Genomic DNA, 16,067 nt, shown 5'->3' on the forward strand with positions numbered 1-16,067 from the left:
TGTGATGCTTGTCGGGTCAAGTGGGTCCAGGATGAGGTAATGGCTAAGCAGTCCACTTAAGACGCATTATCTACCGGGGGATCGCTTTTCCAACTTTACCAAGCTCAAATCTTTGTTTTCTCCATTAACGTGTCATCGCTCCTCTCTTCTCCTTCTCTTTCATCTCTGAAGACTCACCTGTAACCTCACTGACTCTCTCTGTGTCAGTTGAAGTGGTCGGCTGCCCTTCCTGTAGTCGTACAGTGTAGCGCCAAGGACATGGAAGTTTAGTGCCACAGCTGAAGAAACAAGAGTGTGACTCCACTTAGCCTGTCTGCTTTTTTTGTTTTCTTATTGAATCTGCCCCACAGGGATGCATGTGTGACCATGTGAGCGTTTCTCCTTGTGTGTCTCTGACTGCAGTGGAGCGATTGTGTGTGTGAGCATCACATGTGCACATGTCATAGCAGCAGTTCCCCCTGGTTGTATGGGATTATGCAAAACCATGCTGCAACCTGTTAAAATGTTTTGCTTGTGAGTCAGAATGCAGCTCTCTAAGCGGTAAAATGTGCGTACTGCATCATGTTTAAAGCTGTCAAGTGGGAGGTCTGGAATGCAATTTTTAATTGAGGCCAGGCTAAGAGCTACAGACCTTAGCAATGGTTCGGTAAGGAAATGCAGGTTCATATGGATCCTGTGGTTTGGTTAACATGTAACACTTCATTTACAGCAAGTCGTCTCTCTCTCTGTCTCCTGTTTGCAGTGCTAGCGTGGTGGTGGGAGCTCCCAAGGCCAGCACAAGGCAGGTTAACATTAGAGAGGGAGGATCTGTCTTCTACTGTCCGTGGAGCCTCGGCCAATCAGACTGTCACACCATTGAGTTTGATACTGAAGGTAAGCATAATAGAACAGTTGTGAAGGTCTGACAGCTGTACTGTCAACTTATGCTGGCATTGGGTGGCTTTACTGTCGCAGACAATGTTCCTAAGTTGGATAGAATCAAGAGAGCACTCCTGTGATTTAGATCATTTGGTGTAATGTCATCAAAAACCTGTCTTAAGTCAGTCTTTTTCTAATGTTGAAGTTATCATAAGATGAAGAAGATATACTTACAGGACCTATACATGCATTAAATGGAGAGATGTCAGAGCGAGGAGGGTGACCTTGCACAGGTGCCCTGAGCAGTTGGAGGTTCAGTGCCTTGCTCAAGGGCCTCAGCAGTGCCCAGAAGGTGAATTGGCACCTCTCCAGCTACCAGTCCTCGCTCCATACTTGGTCTGTATGGGGACTTCAACCAATGACCCTCCGGCTACTGCCACCCCAGTAGCTCATAAACTTAAACATGTAATATTATTGTAAGAAAATTTTTGGCTCACGCAAATAGTGAAGTTCAATGATGTAAACATTATCAACAACCAATAGATAAACATATAGGGGACTCTAGGGAGGCGCAGGAACATGAGCAAGTCTTGGTTCTCTTGAAAGGAGGAGAAAGTGTTGGAGTTGGGGTCTGAACTTAAGTTAGTGTTTAATTTGGTGTGCATGTTATCCACCACCCAGCACTTATTTTAGTGAGAAATCTTAATTATTGAATCTGTTTGCTTCCCATTCCCACGCTTTCCTCCCATTAAAATAGCACAGCTCACCAATGGAGACTGGTAGCGCGTTGAAGCAACAAAATCCAAAGTATATAAAGTTTACACACAAATACAGTTTATCTTTGGGGATTATATTGATGCCGAATTGAAAAGGCTACTGTTAACCTATGCTGCCTTTTATCTTGTGTTTCTAGAGTTATATGTTTTTGCAGAAATGTAAGTAATTATTAATATATCATACTTCTTAAAGGGAGTTTGGTGTAATGATTTCCATCAGGAGCAGGATCTAGGAATCTAGTTGTACTTTTCAAGATCCCCAGTCTTTGCAAAAATTTATGGTGTGACTAAAAACACACTGTCTTCAGATGTGAGAAAGTGTCAGACTTTAGTCTTTTGAAAGTATTTTCAAAGTCTTTTCAAAGTTTTCTAGTGCGTGTTAGTCAGCTTTTTTGGTTGGACGACAAAAGCTGTCCTAACTCCATGATTTGTAATCATGCATTGATTACATGTGATTCCCCGGGTATTGGAGAGTTTGATAACCTGGGGATGTTCCTTAAACTCTCTTAGCTGAGCGTAGATGCTTCTCTGTGCACTTTTGAAGCCGTCAGAGCATTTCCTCTCTGCTCCTGTTGTCAGCAGCAGGTCAGGATCATGCGTCAGGTGTCAGGCGTCAGCGTTCCACTTCACTGAACTGTTGTTGGCTACGTTGGTTCCTGGATGCAGGATGGTCTTTTTTTCCTGTTTGTGTCCTCTCTTTGGGGATGAAAAGGATAATTGGGTGTTGAAGAGGTTTTTTGAAGGATACCCCTTCCTTCCTCCGGGCCGGGTTTGTGTTGCCTTGCCGCAGGAGCTATAAGGAGATAAGCAACCAGTAAACAAACAGATCCAACAAAGAAATGTCCTGTTTTGTTTGACAGGTGAAGCAGACACCGCCGGTCGTGACAAAAAGGCTCCAGTTAAGTCAGAGTCAGATAAAGTGGTTTTGAGGAACACAAGGAAGTCCGGGAGGTTTTCTAATGAATGGATTCATGTTTCAGTGCATCGTCAGAGTAGCTATTAGCCTGTTGTGCACAAGGGAGGTGAGGAAAGGAACAATCAAAGTAAAAAAACACTGCTAGCTTTTAGACTGAACATGACCTGAAAACACATCCTCACACACACACACACACACACACACACACACACACACACACACACACACAGTATGAATCACACGTATAGAGGGACATTTACCGCGGTGCTTTTGGCTTCTTTCCTATGAAATCAAAGCTTAGCATAGTGGGCCAGCTTAAATTTACTGTCCATAGTGCACAATAGGGAGAAATATTCCACTGAGTGTTTCACAAGCCTGGTTTAACAACATTCTTTTATTGGACACCGCTGCTTGGTACCCTTTGCTCCACTATTTTTGCACTGTTTTTCTTGCAACATGAAATGTGTTGCGCATCCATGGCTGTTGGCTGGAGGCCACAGCGAGTGATGTCATATGCGAGCGGCGAGGCCTCACGGTGAAGGTTGGTCCCCCGGGCTGTCAGAGAGTGTCCTTCATATTTTTTAAGGGCCTTTGAAGGAGCTGATCAGAGTGCCAGAGCCGGTTCAGACATCTGGATTGCGGCACAGCTATCGTACAGTGGAGGAACACTCAATACATGGACATGTGCATGCAAATGTGGCTGTGCCAAACAGCTGTTGCGTGGATGACATTTACTGCTGCAATTCATTTACTGTAGCTGTCACTGTTTTCTTGCTAAATCTGATAGTAAAGGCTCGAGCAATAAAAAATCCACTTTTTCTTCAGTATGAAATCTTGGGTAAAAGAGTGATATCTTCCACTAGGGTACTGGTACCCATATTCCTATAACAAAGTGATGTCATATGTCTCACTGTCTCTTGGGCTGCTTCCACACTAATATACTCTCATTTTGAAACACATAACTTGTGCCACACTTACGCCTCTGTCCACACCTTGGCTTACTAAAACCCATAAAATGGAGACTTTTTAAAACAGTGCTGACCCCATTTTAGTTTGAAAACTCCAGGGTTGTGTTTTAGTCTGGACGGGCAGGAATAGAATTTTGAAAACGATGATGCAGCCACCCACATTTGTCTCACGACTGAGTCCTATCAGTCATGACTTGTCAAACCAAAGGTCTACACACCTTTTGTGTTTTCATCCTGCTTGTTCTCCTTTTCCAATGCCATGGCTATCTGCAGCAATGAATAATGCTCTCCTCTAATAAATCCCTGTATTTGCGAAGCAAAGCAAATCTACATTTTCCGCAGACTTGACCGCCTTAGTAACAGTTTCAGCTCATTGTCAGTCAAAGCAAAGAAATCTCTGGATATACTTTTTGCCATTGCTGCTCTCTGTTGTAGTTTCCTTAACTAAGCAACAAATTGTCGAGTAGAGCTGTTGCTGTGAAGGAATTTCCCCTGCTATGATTAACAGTGGCTCAGCGGCATGACATGCGGTATTACCATTTTTAGTGTTTTCATCATTTATTTTGATTTTAGGGCCTCTTAAATGAGTTTTATTGTTTGGCTATAATTAGGTAGATTGTTGCTTGTTAAATGACAAAGATAGCACAGTTTTAAAACAAATTAAATACTTGTACGGTGTTAAATGCAGAACACAGAAGGGCAATGAGGCACGGTAAAAGGCACAGTATTTTTTTCAGCGGAGACATCTCGGTTGCACCAGGTTGCTATGATACATAATATCTAAGGAAGTAAAAATCTTAGCACAAGGTCGAGCATTTGCTCTGGATGAAGGGAAGGTTGAAGTAAATTGGGAGAGAGGTCGGACCCACAAGTCTGTTGGGTTCATTATCCATTTCTCCTCTACTGTTGTTGTTGTTCAGCAATAAGACTGTTGGTCTTAGTGGTATTTGTCCTGTCCCTCCTCCACTGTGATTGGACAGCTGAGTAAAGACTGCCAATGATGTGGCACTCTAGTGTTCTACCTAAAGTTGAATTGTTTCTAAACTCTGGGCGACCAGGAAATAACGGCAAATGTGCAGCGCTCTGCACAGAATAGTTGCACAGCCCCTCGTCATGCAGCTAGCATTTGTAGCATACAGTAAATACACAGTACTGCCATGAAAACAAACAACAACAACAACATGAATGTAGCAGTTGTTGCAGTTGCTTGCCATCACCTTTGGTTGACATTTCAGTTGCACGGTATTGCAATTTTGTGGTTATCGTGACAACCCTATCGCAGAGTAGACAATCTGCTTCCTGTTCACACTGGCACGAACATGTCCGGTGCACATGAATGGTCATGTGATAAATTTGTTAGTATGGACAGAGATTAAACCTGAAACAGAGCTACAACACTCCAGTGTACTAAGATCTTTTTCAATTTATAATGCCACTTAAAAACAGAGGTATTAGTGTGGATGTAGCTTCACTGTCTGTTGGTGTGTTTGAGCTCTGACCTACAGGCCGTAGCCTCTCTTAATTAGCCTAACTAATTGGGTCAAAGTGGCCAGAGGCTCCCTCCCATCCACTTCCTCTTCCATTGAGATAAGAGCCGAGAACGGGGGTGAGGGGAGCGAGGGCAGTAGGGACGGTGTGAGAAGGGCACATACAGGAAGGGAGGAAGGGAGGAAGGGAGGGAGGGTATGAAGGCCAGAGGGGAAGGAGGAAAGAGGGAGAAACCAGAGCTCTGTTCCTCCGCTCTGTCCCCCTCTGTTCTCCTGCTGCCGGTTCTCCCACAGGGGCAGCTGATGTGATGAGTGAATTTGGCCATTTGTCTTCGACCCCACTGACACACACAAAAATACACACACACACACACACACACACACACAAAATGAGAGGCTCTAACCCCACTAATGGCTGTCGACACACACACACACACACACACACACACACACACAGTTCAAAGGCGAGAGTGAGTCTATGGACGATCTCCAGACCCCCACACTGCTCTGATGGTCCCGGGAGAGACCAGGCCGGGCACCATGTCACATCAGCACACTGCTCTAACCAGCCTCCCATGGGGGTTTCTTCGGTCAGATGTTGTTGTGTCCCTTCTCTGGGTTTCCCTCTGTCCCCCCTCTGTTTTCATGGAAAGCATTTCACGTGACTCCAGCTGGCCGCCTTCAGCTGCTCGCAGACAACAAACACGACTTTTCATCACCCGTCATACTGACACAGAACTAATACTAGAACGAATGCTGCCATGTGAGAACTTGAGCTTCTTTAGGCGGGTACGCTGATGTGCTTCCTCTCTTTTACATGGCCAGATCACAGTTATGCAGTATGAATTACAAGAGGACTTTCTGCAGGTTGCCTTGGTAACATGACTCAAACACAGTCGCCCTGCAGCTCCGACCTCTCCCTGGTGGCTTTGCATTGGCCTTATCCAAACAAAGACCTCTGAGTTATGAAAATATTAAGGGGGTGTACCCTTTAAGAAAAAGCACCATGCAGTTATGGCAGATTAGTTAAAGTAACATGCTCATAAGGAGCCGTTTGAAGTGCTGGTCATGTTATTAACTGTATGGCTGAAGCACTTCTTTTCACAGTGGCTACTAAAATCTCTGGGTGCAGGGCCCGCTGCTGTAGGCCTGTGATGAATAACGTTAGTAGGAAACCCCAGTTGGAGATTAAGCAGAAATACAGTCTGGTTATTAAAAAACTATAATCTCTCTGCTTACTGTCTGGGGTGAGGGGGAGCAGCACTCCCTGAAAGCACGGAGAGAAAGGGCCATGTAGACGTGGAGACTACGGCGAGAAAATGCAAGAAAAATGAATAGGAAGATGGAGATAATACTGAAAATGAAAACAGGGGAAGGGGGAGAGAAGTGTGTGCCTAAACAGAGATGACTGTGAGGTTGCTATGAGGAAGCTGGGCCAGAGTGTGTATGTTTTCCTTGGACCCTGGCCCCTTCGCTGTTTCCACAAAGACACGGAGCAGCTCCAGGCTGCCTAGTTGGCTGGGAGGGAAGACCATGGGCGGACAGTCATGGAGAGAGAGGCCTGACACACAGCCTGCTTTCTTCACATCCACATAGGTCGTGATCTCTTGCAGTATCTACTAATCCTCAGCCCCTGTTATCAGTCTCTGCTCTGCTGTTTTTGCAGTTGACAGAATCACCATGATGCTGTGCAAACACTTATGAATAGACAACAGGCAATTTGGTCAGGGACACTTTTGTCAAAGAAAACTTTATTTCCATTTGCAGTATCACATTTGGCGGTATGGCTCTGTTCTGGGGCCCCTCTGCCTTTCCTCGAGCCTATGCAGAAAGCCTCTTCCATGTGCCTACGTGGAAAGCCTAAGGCTGAGAGAGCACACCTTGCCGCCCTTCCACGTGCCTGCGTTGAAAGCCATAAGGTAGAGAGAACACACTTGTCTGCCCCTTCACGTTCAAATAAGGAAAGCCTTAGGCAGAGAGGCAAACCTCCCTGCCCTTCCATGTGCCTACATGGAAAGTCTAAGGCAGGGAGAGCAGCAGCAATGACATTGATAAGTCAGACACAGCATGAAAAGGAGGAGCTGGGGTGGAGGCAGGTTGCAAAGCAGCTTGCAGAGGAAGCAGCGACAGTAGGCAGGCCAGAGCAGTTTAAATAGGGCGCCCTGAATGAGATTCATCAATTGGTTGCATAGAAAGGAATCATATGATCTATCAGCTGACTCCCTTCCATCAATCAGCTGCTCCATCTGTTGATTGGCTGTTGTTCAATTTGTTTTGAAATGCAGAGATATGTGCAAAAGGCAAACTTGTTTATTTCTGTTGTCAATTTAAGCTGCAACTGTAACTTTTAAAGATATATAATTAACACAGTGGTTTGACCTATCTGAAGTTTCTGCTGTGCTTATTTTATTTTTTGTTCCTTTGCTAGCATCTTTCATAAACCAAATCTATGGCACAGAAGTTGAGCAATGTACTGCTGTGGATGGGGCTGCAGCAAAACATACTTTAGCCAACTAAGAGATCGATATCAGTTCAAGTGTATGCTACATTTGGAAAATTTTCACTGCTTTATCTCACACACTAACTGATCAAGGCAGCGGCAGACCAGCATATCCAGTCTGATAGTCTAGAGGCTTTGAGATAACGGTTTCAGTTCCCCATCTGAAAGGACTGTATGATGGCAAAGTAAAGCTGTGAAAATATTCTATTCTACCCAGAAGTTACTGTAAAAAACACTGTGATTCAGTCTATATGTCTGTGGTTTGACTATGAAAAAAAGTCTACAGGAGAAATGAGTCTGGGGTCTGCAAAGGGTTAAGTAGGAGTGGTTCGGTTGCTCTTGACCTCACATTTGCACTTCCCTTATAGATGTCAGCTCATACTATAAGAGCCAGCCCTCGTGTATGAACTGATAGTGGTGCGACTTCCTTGCCTAATCAATTTGTTAGGATTTCATTCTCCATTGCAGCACAGATGTAACATCTGTCTTCCAATAAAGTTGTGTTTAAACCTGACTCCCCGGACCATCTGTCATGTCACCTGCTGCTGTCAAAGCGATAAAGTGGGAGATCAGCATTAGTGGCCAGGTGGTCAAACAGAGCAAAGGGTCAGTGGGGTTAAGCTAGGTCCAAACCCGGCCGGGCTAAGAGAGCTATTATCATGTGATCAGTGGCCGAGCAGCAAATACCATACTTTTCAAATTCTCACCCCGATTGTCTTTGCATGAAAAATAGTGTAACTGGAGTCCTAAAGCCTGCTTTCTGCCAACTGTCCAGATGTTTCTGAGGGCCTGGAAGGGGAAGGCAGAATTAAGATATTCAACTCCATGCAAGGAGACCCAATTGAAGGAATGCATGTTTTGTCATAGAGCTTTTACTCAGTGTTATTTTCTTGTGTTTCTCAGGGGATCGCAAGGTCCTGCTCAACGACACAGAACATCAGGTCGATTTCAAGTCCCACCAATGGTTCGGAGCCACTGTGCGTTCTCACGGTGACACAATTCTGGTAAGGTGACACTCTCAGGGATGATTTTGGGGGTTGGGAAGAAATGGACTAGAATTTCAGCTCTGCGCCACACCACTGGTGCTCTTTGCTGTTATGATTGGGGCTTTCAGTGAAGCCAGCTCTGGCCACTGGGCTGTGAGAACCTCTGAGTGATGTCTCTCTCTGATGTCAGGGGGGATGTGTATGTTCTTTGTTAGAAATTTGTCTCACAGATTACTGTCCATTAAGTTGTTGTCATTCAGGTCCAGTTCTCACCTCCAGTCTCGAGACACCATAAAGAAATGTTTTGTGCCTCCCCCCGTGACATCAAAGTTGAGCCGCCTCTTGTTTGGTCTGATAGTCCGGGTTGTGACCTGGGTTGAGTTACGTGGTTACCCTGCTCCAGATGTACTGCTGACCTTAGCCTGGGTCTCCCCTGGAGTTCACCAGTGTGATGTTGCAACTGGAAAAACATCTCCCACCTAAAAGTTCACCCCATTCATCACCACATCTCCTCCCTCCCCTTCCCCCCACCCACCAATCCCCATCACTCTCCACCTCCTCTCTACCCAGGCCTGCGCCCCTCTCTACTCCTGGCGTACTGAAAAAGATGTTCCCCGTTCTGATGCAACAGGAACCTGCTACCTCTCAGTGCATAATTTCACCAAGTTTGTGGAGTATGCACCCTGCCGCACAGGTAACTGACACCTCTCTTCAGATCTTCATTGACGTTTTACGGTGGTTGTTTGTTTGTCATGTAGGGTATCTCAAAGAAGACATGTTCCAGCAGGAATATGACCCCCAAATCTCTGAGAAATTAACAACAGCGGCAACCAAGATTGCTGATCCTGATGTTACCTTGTAGCTTCATGTACATCAGCAGTGTACTTTCGGCTGAGAAATGACTTAACTTTAGAGGCTTTTTCTGCTGTTAAAAATCACCAATAAAGGCCTCTAAACACAACCAGACCTTTTCAACAGGAATATGATCTGAAATCAGGGAGAAATAAACAATATCAGCAAATCAAGGCTACACATGTTTCCCTGATGTTAGCATGTAGCTACATGCAACAGTGTAGGCTACATTCAGCCGGAGAATGACTGTAAAGCAGCACTTTCTCCTGTTAAAAATCGACAATTTAAACCTCTAAACCCAACCATACATGTTCCAGCAAGAATATGATCCGAAATCTTAGAGAAAATACAACTTCAGCGACCAAGTTTTCATGTTTCCCTGAGGTTAGCATGTAGCTTTAAAAAAAACTGTACTTGAAACAGGGGAATGACTATATAGGGTCACTTTCTCCGGGTAAAAATCCCCAATAAAAGCTTCTAAACACAGCTGGACATGTTCCAGCAGGAATATGATTCAAAATCTCGGAGAACTAATCAACACAAGCAAGATTGTTTCCCTGATGTTAGCTTGTAGCTTCATGTATGTTAGCAGTGTACTTGCAGCTGGGAAATTACTTTAATACAGGCTCTTTTCACTGTTAACAACCACCGATTAAAGCTTCTAAACACAACCAGACCTATTGAACAGGAATATGATCAGTTATTGAGGAGAAATTAACAACATTAGCCACCAAGATTACATGTTTCCCTGATGTTAGCATGTAGCTTCATACAGCCGGGGAATGAATGTGTATAGTGTCACTTTCTCCCAGTAAAAATCACCAATAAAAGCTTTTAAACAAAACTGGACATGTCCCAGCAGGAATATGATCCTAAATTGGCTACAAATTAACAATACTAGCAAACAAGGTTACATGTTTCCCTGATTTTAGCATGTAGCTACATGTAGCAGTGTAGGCTAACTGCTACTTGCAGTAGTAAGCCTGGAGCAAATCTATCACAAGCTTACATCAGCTTGGAGCCAAAGTAGAAAACAACACTGGCATCAGGAGTATCCATAATAGTCTGCAGCCTGAGGTTTTTGCTCACTGGGGTTATTTTACATATGTTTACCTCATTATTTGAAACCTTGGCTGCGTTTAATATGAGTATCCAACATCATAACATTATATATTAAACAGAAAAAGCATAGGTCACCTTTAATAAGACAGCTGCCCTCCTTCTGGGTGGTAAATAAGGAAACCTGCCTTTGCTGATGTAGTCGTGCCTCAAAAGCAGAAGCTCTTGAATATTATTACATCGAATAATTCATGATGCTCCACTTCTGTGTGTTTCAGAGATCAGTGATCCGGAGGGACAAGGCTACTGTCAGGGAGGATTCAGCGCTGACTTCACAACGGTAATAACGATGTTCCTGTCAGTGAATAACCTGGATAATCTTTCCTTTTTCATTGTAGTAATTCACAGGTTTTATCTTTCAGGATGGCAAAGTGGTGTTGGGAGGGCCAGGCAGCTACTATTGGCAAGGTATGTTGGACATACCGATCAACCACGCGAAAATTTAGAAAAACCAAGCCTCAAAGTTATTTTCTATTTCTCCTCGGTCGTACTTTAGGTCAGGTGATCTCTGCAGCGAAGGAGGAAATTATCAAAGCGTACTACCCGGGCTATTTTATGCAGTCTGTGGGCGGCCAGATCCAAACCAAACAGGTCGAGTCTAAACATGATGACAGCTACCAAGGTAAGAGAGGCTTCTATGATTCTGGTTGTTTTAATGATGGCTGCACACTCACACATAACTTGCCATGCCAGCTGAGGCTCATATCTGTCCTCTTGTCTGCAGGCTACTCTGTTGCTGTTGGGGAATTCAGTGGCGATCAAGTGGAAGGTAAGTCAATAAAATAGGGTATACATGCACACGGCCAAAGTTAGGTGAAGCGTACAAGAGAAAAAACACATAATAGCAAGGCAAATATTTAAACTGAAGTGAACATAAACTGAAGTCAGCTACAATATTTTACATGATTATTGAGCTGGAAACGTTGTCAGCACTGGAATTCTCTTACCCTCCTGCTGGGCTTGACCTGTATATTTTCCCTTCTAAATCTTTGCTTCATCTCTCTGTGCACCTCCAGATTTTGTGGCCGGTGTTCCAAAAGGACTCATGCTTTATGGTTCGGTAAGAAAGCTTAATCATCACTCTCATTTTGGCACTCACTTTGGTGCTTTTAGAGCGAGAGGCCTGGGCCTTAGATTTGGGACCGATACAGGAAAGTCAAAGAAAGAAAACAGCCTCAGAGATGTTGTCACAGTGGGAATTATTTTTGCAGTGAATTCCATACCAGAGATAGTGCTTACATTATAAAAAAGATGTTCACCATATGCGGCTGCTGTGTTGCAGGTGTCTGTTCTGAACGGTACAGATCTGAAGACCATGATCAACTACACTGGCGAGCAGGTGAGTCAGAGAGCTCCAGCCTCTACAGAAAGTTCCTTCATGCTCCACTTCCTCTCTGTTTTCATTGCTCGGCTCCTCATGAGAGCTCTTAATTTGTTGAGTAAGTGTAAGCAAAAAAATAATTTCCTTTACAACGCTCTCTTAACTAGATTTTGGTCTCTTTCGTGGTTTGCTGTAAAGCTCAGTTGTTGAGGCGAAAGTGCAGTGGCAATTTGTGCAAAATGGTTCTGGGAATAGAAAAGCACTGAGCTCATTTAAACAGTGATGATTGACTCAGCTGAATAAATAAAATCACAAGTGAATTTGCTTACACTCTGGCAATTTAGCCTCCTCCTACGATGTCTGTGCTTTTTAGACTTGAGGGTCATGACAGACAATTCAGAAAATGAAACCGAGCTGGAACAGAATCAGCACCAAACTGGGCCTTAACTGTAAAACCCATCAAGCCCTCATGTTTCCTTCAAGACTCCTTTTTTTCTAGTTATGCAGAAAGCAAGGAGGTTTGTAGTAGCATGACTATTTTGTATTATCAAGGAACAAATCTTGATTATATTAATGCCTTTAAATAATGACATTTTCATTGGCCAAATTAACGTAAACTCTTTGCTTCACAGATGGGATCATATTTTGGCTACGCCGTGGCATCGACTGACATCAACAGTGATGGGTGAGTAGCCTCGTCCCTGTCTGTTTTTCCTCATCCTCCCTGTCTTCCTCCGTCTCTTCTTGCCAGGTAATTAGCTGGCAGAATCTATTGGATGCCACCAGCGACTCATTACAGGCGTCGATGTGTCTGAGCCTAAATGAGTTTGTCTGATTTTCCTTTCTTGTCTGCAGGATGGCTGACCTGCTGGTGGGAGCTCCCATGTTCATGGTCCGGGGCTCTGATGGTCGTCTGGAAGAGATGGGCCGGGTCTATGTTTACCTACAGCGTGGCCCTATGGACCTGGAGCTCCGCCTACCTCAACTGACAGGCAACCAGGTGTATGGGAGATTTGGTAGCACCATTGCACCACTGGGAGATCTGAACCAGGATGGTTACAATGGTAAGCATGGGGATTGTAATGGGGATGGACAATGCACTGATGGAATATTTTAAAGTAAAAGTAGTTAGCATCATGATTTATTTTCTTTCTACATCAGACCCACATGAAAATGACATTTTATGGTTCTGTATGTGACATTCGGGGCATTAAAACTGCACCAAACCAGTATTTGCTATGTTACGATGTAGTGGATTAATAGCCTCCTGAAAAGGAAGCCATGCTAGTGCTATAATCACAATCATAAGCTTATCTGTGGTTTGTTATTGTAATCCCAGTGTGGTCCTTCTGGCTCATTGCTGCCACTTTTCACTGCACTCATACAGCAGTTACCGCTGATATTGGGACAGTGCTGTTGCAGAAGCGTAGTGCCTACTCTCCGATTCCCCTGTGGTTAACACCGTTAGCTTTGTCAGCGATGTTGCTGTTGTTTAAGCTTCATGTACATATGTGAGTCAACCTAAAGTCCATTCAGTCCAGTGGAAACATCCATAAACTTGAAGGCGAAACTACTTGTTCCTATTTTTCAGTGTGGGATTTGCCTCAAATAAAAAAATTGGGAAAAAAAAACTTTAAGTGAAAAAATTTAACTTTTGAGGCATATTTCAAAAAGACCCTATGCACTGTGCCACAAGAAGTTAGCATTAACTTCTAGCATGTTTCGCTAGCTATCATTGGTAACATGCTAATTGTGTAACTTATAGAGTACATGCTTAGTGGAGTTTAAAATGGGAGTTTTACATATAAATACTGTATGTAGAAATAGTGTCAGTACTTGAAGGTTTTTACAAATTAAGTAATACGGTATCACACAAAGGCAAAGAAGGACACCTGTTAATAATCTAAATGGAAAAGGTAAATGATATTTTTTCTATTGCATTGTATTGGAAATCAATAATATCGCCTGCTATGATTAATTTAATGATTGGAGGTTTGGTAAGCGAACTGTCAAATCCAGACAAACCTTTTTTCAGCACCCTAGTGACAGAGCTTGGAATGAAAATGTCGGTTGGATGGTTGGCCAGTCCAGCACTTTGGTCTAGATTAATGGTCTTGACATTTTGCACATTTCATTTCATGGTCCCAAAAGGATGAAGACTAATGACTTTGGTGATCCACTGACTTTTCCTCTAGCTCACCCTTAATTTGCTAAAACTTAAGTTTATGACCAGCAAATCTAATGACATGATTAGCCTCAGCTGTATTTTGTGTTTACTGCTAATTTGCAAACCTATCATTTATGCTCAAGTATAGCCTCACAGAGCCACTGGCTGTAGACCCTAAGTCTCGATACTAAAAGGAATGTTTGAGCTTATAATATTAGCTACTTTCTCTGTTAACCTCTGCACATCACCACTGTGGCTGCAGTCTAATATATTTCCTCACTTTTGGCCTTTGGCAGACGTGGCTATCAGCTGTCCGTTTGGAGGAGAGGAACGGCAGGGACTTGTCTACATCTATAATGGATACTCAGAAGGACTCAGGGAAAAGCCATCTCAGGTGATCACTGGCCAGTGGGCCGCTGGGAGTATTCCTGCCAGCTTTGGATTTTCCCTCAGGGGTGCTCAGGACCTGGACATGAATGGATACCCAGGTCAGTGAGGCTGGAAGACTGCAATGACCATTGTGCGCTCTTAATCTTTTTGGTATGTTGTCTAATTCTGTTCCTGTCTTTCCTCAGATCTCATTGTTGGTGCTTTTGGTGTTAGTAAGGCAGTTCTATACAGGTATGTGGGAAACATGTTAATTGGATTTCTTGCTAAGAAAATGAAAAGTCATGTCTACGCTAGATGGACAGTTAGCTTAGCTTAGCATAAAGACTGAAAACAGAGGTAAACATCTAGCCTGGCTCTGTCCAAAGGTAAAAAAAAAAAAAAAAATTTGTTGGTAGGCTGATTTTTTTTTTTTTTTTTTTTTTTACCTTTAGGGAGGGCTAGCTAGCTGTTTCCAGAATGGGGCCGAGTCATAGTTTTGCAAATCACAAGTGAATCTCAAGTCTTTGTACTCAAGTCTTAAGTCAAGTCCAAAGTCTTGAATTTTTAGTTTTGAGTTGTAAATAAGTCACAATACACTCATCACCAAATTTGTTTCAATAATAAATAATAAAAGAATAATGATATATTACATTTACAAAAATCATGGACGCTTTTGAAACTTGTATTTATTTGTCAGTTGTTAGGCTAATGTTGGCTAAGCATTAGCTCACTAGCTTTGTTAATATTAGCCTCAATGTACCATTCTTTGGACAACTTCAAATGTTGTACAAAGTTGGAAGTTGTTATATCTCCAGCCACAATTTTCGGCCCGCACATTTTGGATACTGCAATTTTTTTTTTTTTTTGACCACTGCGTAGTTTTTATATGAGAACGAAATTATCTTCTGCATCATTTTTTCCAGCTGGCTCTCAGTAATGTGATGTTAGTTCTTCATATTTCTTTCCTGCAGTTTGATTGAATGTGGCCAACTGGTTCAAACAAAGTGGATCATCTGAGGAATCAAGTGTAGAATTGCTGGGAATGAATATTGTTAACAGCAGTTGATTTAAGAAAAGAAGGCAAATTCATTTATTTGATTAGAAATACTTTCTAATTGATGGGCTGAAGAGAAGGTAACAAGTATTTTCAAGTCAAAAGGCTCATGTCCAGTTGAAGTCATGAGTCATTGGTATTGAAGTCCAAGTCGAGAAGTCTTTTCAAGTTGAGTCTAATTTCATCAAATTTGTGACTTAAGTCTAACTAGAGTCCAAGTCCAAGTGACTCCAGTCCACACCTCTGGCTGTTTCCCTTCATTTCTCGTCTTTATTGCTCAGCTTAGATAATGTCAGCGTCTCTTTGACAAACATACATGTGATAGGTATCGATCTTCGTATTTAACTCTCGGCAACTGCAATAAGCATATTTCCCTAAATGTCAAGCTGGTCCTTTAAGCCAGTAAAAGAGAATATTTAATCTTTGCTGACTGAGTCTTCAATCTACACTCTTTACCCACAGATCCCGCCCAATTGTCAACACCAGTGCCTCTCTGACAGTTTACCCCACCATGATCAACCCTGAAGAGAAGAACTGCATCGTCACCAGTGGAAACACCAGCATTCCTGTTTCCTGGTGAGTATGCAGCATGTCCGGTATCAACCCTCAGCTTCCTGTGACTCTGCTTCAGTACTTCTCTGTTGGTATTTTGTTTGACCCCTCTGCCAAAAGATGGGCTTCCCCACTTCCTTCA

The 16,067-nt window shown here is 43.2% G+C and overlaps 1 protein-coding gene across 1 annotated transcript in view; it reads left to right on the top strand.

Moving 5' to 3' along the window:
* Window positions 1-16,067, top strand: part of itga5 (integrin, alpha 5 (fibronectin receptor, alpha polypeptide)) — a 52,571-nt gene that overhangs the window by 12,904 nt on the left and 23,600 nt on the right. Inside the window, exons 2-15 of the mRNA XM_049580154.1 lie at window positions 743-873; window positions 8,409-8,509; window positions 9,062-9,185; window positions 10,681-10,742; window positions 10,825-10,870; window positions 10,959-11,084; window positions 11,187-11,231; window positions 11,479-11,522; window positions 11,745-11,801; window positions 12,416-12,468; window positions 12,639-12,847; window positions 14,247-14,438; window positions 14,526-14,571; window positions 15,836-15,949. Of these exons, the coding sequence (XP_049436111.1) occupies window positions 743-873; window positions 8,409-8,509; window positions 9,062-9,185; window positions 10,681-10,742; window positions 10,825-10,870; window positions 10,959-11,084; window positions 11,187-11,231; window positions 11,479-11,522; window positions 11,745-11,801; window positions 12,416-12,468; window positions 12,639-12,847; window positions 14,247-14,438; window positions 14,526-14,571; window positions 15,836-15,949 (1,350 nt within the window). The remainder of the gene's footprint in view (window positions 1-742; window positions 874-8,408; window positions 8,510-9,061; window positions 9,186-10,680; window positions 10,743-10,824; window positions 10,871-10,958; window positions 11,085-11,186; window positions 11,232-11,478; window positions 11,523-11,744; window positions 11,802-12,415; window positions 12,469-12,638; window positions 12,848-14,246; window positions 14,439-14,525; window positions 14,572-15,835; window positions 15,950-16,067) is intronic.

This window comes from Epinephelus fuscoguttatus, linkage group LG7 (assembly GCF_011397635.1).
Source record: "Epinephelus fuscoguttatus linkage group LG7, E.fuscoguttatus.final_Chr_v1".
Classification (NCBI taxonomy): domain Eukaryota; kingdom Metazoa; phylum Chordata; class Actinopteri; order Perciformes; family Serranidae; genus Epinephelus; species Epinephelus fuscoguttatus.